At 43.6% G+C, this 5,680-nt stretch overlaps 1 protein-coding gene across 1 annotated transcript; it reads left to right on the forward strand.

Moving 5' to 3' along the window:
• The first annotated feature begins 3,747 nt into the window (after positions 1 to 3,747).
• Positions 3,748 to 5,680, forward strand: LOC136498843 (uncharacterized). Its single transcript, XM_066494560.1, has 2 exons — positions 3,748 to 4,173; positions 5,623 to 5,680. The coding sequence occupies exon 1, from the start codon at positions 3,792 to 3,794 to the stop codon at positions 4,164 to 4,166; it is 375 nt and encodes a 124-aa protein (XP_066350657.1). The 5' UTR covers positions 3,748 to 3,791; the 3' UTR covers positions 4,167 to 4,173; positions 5,623 to 5,680.

Genomic DNA, 5,680 nt, shown 5'->3' on the forward strand with positions numbered 1-5,680 from the left:
CCGCGCGCCTCCCTCCCTCCCTCTCTGTCTCCTGGTGTGCCGCTCTTTCTCTCTACCCGGCCCTGGATCGGGCGGCGTACCAGTGCGGGGAGTCCTCGAGGCGGCGGATTAAGCGGCGCACTGGCGGTCGCGTCCCCCGCTCAGGCGGCCGGCGCGGGAAGCCCCCATAGCTGGCGGCTCCAGGATACTATGCTAAAATGGATACCTGTGTCTACGCATGTATAAATATATATATACTGTTACCTTACTTGAATAAGACATAGATATATATTGGGCGTGACTAGTGCCCGGACGCCTGCGGCTCCTTGTTTCCCGTGCGTAGCGAGCGAACAGTGCAGACCTCAGCTTGCTCCGGGGCCACTACGCGAGCATCGCACTGCCGTTGGCCCATCCGGGGCCACCACCTCCGTGGACGTTTGCGTGCTCGTTGGGTAGGGTTTCCCGCCGAGCTCGAACTATACCGCGGCGAGATAGAGGGAAGGAAAGGGAGGGGAGGGAGAGAAGAAGGCGAGGTGCGCCGCACGAGGAAGGCGCGAGGTAGGAGCCAAAGCACTGTGGCAGGCCACTGTCCATCAGCCACCAGCGTACATTGCAACTTGTGCAACACCCGATCTACTTTTCAAATATTCAGATAAAATATTTGCAACATACGTCTGAAGACAGATAAAATATTTGAAACATATGTCTGAAACACTTGCAAAAAACACATGAAACACCTGAAAATCTTTGCAATACGTACGCAACATCTAGATAAAACATTTGCAACATATGTTAAAACATATACAACTTCCAGATAAACACACTTGCAACATACGTCCGAAAAAACAGGTGAAACATTGGGAACAGACGTTTGCAACATAAGTGTACAACCATTGCAATATATGCAACATCCCGATATGCTTTTACAACATCCATATAAAACTCTTGCAATATACCTCTAAAACATCCGAAACACTCGAAACATACGCTTGTAACACGTGCTTTCAGCACAATGTCATCTTGCTGCTTGGACGAATGGAGCTCGTCCTTGTGGAGCTCGACCCGGCGGCGAAGCTTAATGCCACGGAGTGCTCGGAGGTCGCCGGTGCGGAGAACACGGACCTCGGCAGCGGGCGCTGCAGGCGGATGGAGCGTGGCCACGATGGGAGCCCCGAATCTAGACGACGGGTGGGCGGCCGGGGGCACTGACGAGCGGCACATATAAAGTCCGTCCCGCGAGCGGGGGCGGTGCGGGCGAGCAGAGTCCGTCCTGCGATGGCGGGTGGCGCGGGTGATGGCGGCACCGGCAAGCAGCGCAGGTGGAGTCCGTCCGAGCGAGGACGGTGTGGGCGAGCGGAATCGTCTCACGAGCAGGGACGTGCAGTGCAGAGCGGGCACACCAGGCCGGCTGGGTCCATGAATCCTCGGAACTATATTGACATCATATATATACTCGAATTGAGTAGCTAATACAGACAGATTGTCAGGTCTGAATATCCGAATCAAACTGATATAAAAGGATCTGAACTACTAAACGAATTAGAATTCAGATAGGGATCAAAATATTCCGCCCTATTCGCTTGAGCTTATTCAGAACAACTTTTCAGTTATGGAACAATATTTTTCTCTCACAATATTTCAGCATAAACCAAATTTTAGCAGCATAATCATCACCATTTGCACTAAGGGCTAAAATAACCTTTAGATGAGTACTGTACTAGTCATGCATAATTTGCGTGCCGGCTTAATCAACGGGGGTCGAGTTTGTCGTGTTCGTGCGTCATTACACGTTCATCCCCAGTTATCAGGCCCTGTTTCCACTGCCGTAGGCCAGTCTTTCCCCCGCCTCGTTGCCCTGCCCTTGTCCGCTCGCCATTAAGCGCGTGCTCAACTCGTTAATTGCAAAAATGCTGCCATCCTACATTCATACTCCACCAACACACTCCAATTCCAAGCAGGTCTCAACGACCAACAGCACGGTCATCGGACTGAATACGCTGTAGCACCGTGGGTACCTGCATTTGCTTGCTTGCAGTTCAGCACAGTTCTTTTCTTTGTTGGAACATCATTTACGCTCTTCAGTGGTCGAGGCGTAGAGCCAAGGCATAGTACGTTTACTGTAGACGAAGTTTGGCGGGATAACGTAACCATGCATGTTGCTATGGACCACCGTCGCCGGAGTTATTACACACACGGTACTCCCTCTATTTCAAGAATAAGATGGGGTTTAGCTTGGCATGGTCTTTAACGGTTTATACTTTGACGGCTGATTTCGTGAGTATAATAATAATTACACTGTGTGTTCCTGCCGACAAAACTACAATTTGTTTAAAAATACTTTCAAATGTGAATAACCAATGAGTATATATCTGAATATTTGTAGATAAATAGTTCACCAAAGGTTGCAAATTTTAGACATCATAATGCCTGCGCACCTATATACTATATAGCATTAAACTAATTTTGTTAAATCAATCATGGAATATATCCTTATATGCATTTATTTTATGTTGCTAATATATTTTTTTTACAAATTTGACCGTATTTAAAAATTCCAATTTGTAGATATTAAAACAACAAACATTTTTAAACGAGTGACAATGCCAAAGTGTTTTCTTTTTGAAAAAAGTCCACATTACCTCCCTCAACTTTTACGAAAGTCTACATTTCCTCCCTGAACTTTAAAACCAGGTAAACCACCTCCCTGAACTTTTAAAACCGTTCGTTTTATCTCCCTTACCGGTTATAAGCGGTTTCAAAGGCGGTTTTGTCTTTTATTTATTTATTTTGGCTGAATCTTTGAAAAATTATAATAAATCACAAAAAATTATAAAATAAAAAATCTAATTTTGTTGGACTCCACATGAGTAGATCTATGCTTTTTGTAATTAATTTTTTGTTGTAGCTTTAGATCTATGCTTTTTGTAATTAATTTATAGCTACAGTTCCTATGGTCCAATTATGGTGAAATATTTATGGTGGGTTAATTATTGTATGCTTGAACCATATTAAAAAAATTATACTCATTGTATCATGTATAACTTAATTATAGATTTATTTAGGTATATGCTTGTTAAAAAGTATTTATAAATCTATAACTAAGCTATACATGATCCAATGAGTATGGATTTTTTTACTACTGTTCAAGCATATAATAATTATTCCACCATAAAAATTTCACCATAATTGGACCATAGAAATTGTAGCTATGAATTAATAATAGAAAAGCATAGATCTAAAGTTACAACAAAAAATTTGTATTAAAGCATACCATATTATATGTTCACTGCGTAGATCTACTCATGTGGAGTCCAACAAAATTGCAAATTATATTTTATGATTTTTCTGTGATTTACTATGTTTTTCAAAGATTCAGCCGAAATAAATAAAAAAAGAAAAAGACAAAACCGTCTTTGAAAACCGCTTATAACCGGTGAGAAGGTAAAACGAACGGTTTTAAAAATTTAGGGAGGTGGTTACCCTGTTTTAGAGTTCAGGGAGAAAAAGCACACTTTCGTAAAAGTTGAGGAGGTAATATAAACTTTTTCCCTTTTTTCCCCTTCTGAACTCTACTGAAAATGCTAAAATCGGTCCTATCAAAAAAAAAATGCTAAAATCGGTGGCCCATTCATATCGGCCCACTCCAGCCCAATTCGTTCCTAAAGCTCACGTCTTCAAGCTCCCAGTGCAGCCCAGTCCAGTCCAGCCTTTCTCCTCCGTCCTCCCCCGTCTCCCACTCCCACTCCCACTCCCACAGCACAGCTTCTCCATTCCCCAATCTCACAAGGCGACGCGCCCCACCGGCGGCATCGATGCGGGCGATCTCGACGGCCGCGGCGGCGGCGGGAGGCATGCTGCGCGCGCGGCTCCGCTCCGCGTCCCGCGTGCGCGGTGGCGGCGAGGGCGCGGGGCGGTGGACGACGCCGGGCCACGAGGAGCAGCCCAAGGGGTACCTGTTCAACCGCCCGCCGCCGCCGCCGGGGGAGTCGCGGAAGTGGGAGGACTGGGAGCTGCCCTGCTACATCACCTCCTTCCTCACCGTCGTCATCCTCGGCGTCGGCCTCAACGCCAAGCCCGACCTCACAATCGAGACCTGGGCGCACGAGAAGGCGCTCGAGCGCCTTCAGCAGCAGGAGCTCGCCGCCGCCGCCGCTATCTCCGGCGGCGGTGACGCCGATGCTGAGTGATCTGCTGGTCAGATCACCCTGAACTCTAGATTTTTCTGATTTCCTGCTTGTGTCGGTTCAATAAGGCTGTCTGTACTACGATGTACGTATGTCATGACTAGGGATGAAAACGGATCGGATACGGACGGATATCACCGATATTACATTTGTTTTCATATTTCTGTCCGGATTCGGATTTGAATGCGGATAGTGTCAACTATGTCGGATAGGATACGATTGGATATCGACATCATAAATATGCGATTTGAGTATTCGGATACGGATACGGTATCGGATGTTGGATATCTGGACTCGGATACGGACAGATCTCAACCCCTCTAAATGAATTCGGTTTCGAATACGGTCGAAAAATATCCGTACCGTTTTCATCCCTAGTCATGACATTCCAGAAATTGATGGACATCAGATTGAACACTGTATCCATGTCGCTGTTTCACTGGATAACTTACACTGTATAATCTTTGTTAATTGTTGCATGATGGCGAACATGCTATACACTATGGATGGTTTTCACCTGTGTTTTTGACATGCTTGTTGCACTGAAATTGTTCATGGCTATACTTAGATGTATCATGCACCCCAAAATGTTTGGTTCAAATGGATCCTGCCTTTCCATAACAGAATGAATTGTTAACCGGTAATATGAGATGTTTGGGGTTCATTTTCCTGACCTGATGAGACGTGGCAAAGTTATTTTGTTACAGAAATGTAATGCTAACAACTTAGCAAGGTACCAGAGTTTATGTAGTATGTTCTGAAAATGGAAAATGTTTCTGCCATTGTAGTTATAATGCACAATTGAAATGCAATTCTACACAGTGTTACATGTGATTAAAATAAATATAGTCTATTGGTGTGCCAGATGGGGTTGCTGCTGGCCTTTTTTCTTTTCTAAGCATTTTCTAATTTAGTTTCTATGGTAAACTTGTAAATGCAATATAAATTTGTGTAGTTGGCCAAAAAATGTGAATCTAATTTTGTTAGGTTCCTAAAATCATGATCTATCTGTTAGTATATTTTGTTCACATAGTTTTATAATATTTCTAGAAGTTATCTAATTAATTTAAGATGCTTAATATTGTAAGATATAAACTTGTAGGAATTGTTGTGATAAATTGGTGATAGTGTTGGCTCTGAAACTTTTACAGTAAATTTCTCACATTATTAGGTGCTCACTGTAATTTTTGTAGCTCCATAATAATTAGTTTGCTAAGGTAGCTAAATGAGCCCTAGTTCAAAAATATATGTTTAATCAATAAGATGCCGAAACACCTTGGGATTTTAGAACTAAAATATTTTTTTGGAGACAAGGCCTTACTTGATGACGTGGATATGTAGACCAGTACGTTAGTCATTAAAGCTAGCTCGTTAGCTTGCAGAGCGTAATCGTATTTTAGAGTTGTAGTTATCATTGATTAATTGTGTCTCTACGTTGCATCCACTTATATCATAATAGGAACAACAATGGATCATGGAGTCGACTGAAGTAGCGGAAAAGATGGTGCCATGATGAT

This window comes from Miscanthus floridulus, chromosome 13 (assembly GCF_019320115.1).
Source record: "Miscanthus floridulus cultivar M001 chromosome 13, ASM1932011v1, whole genome shotgun sequence".
Classification (NCBI taxonomy): Eukaryota; Viridiplantae; Streptophyta; class Magnoliopsida; order Poales; family Poaceae; genus Miscanthus; species Miscanthus floridulus.

Coding starts and splice junctions, on each gene's coding strand:
- LOC136498843 (XM_066494560.1), top strand. CDS start 3,792: ATGCGGGCGATCTCGACGGCCGCGGCGGCGGCGGGAGGCATGCTGCGC.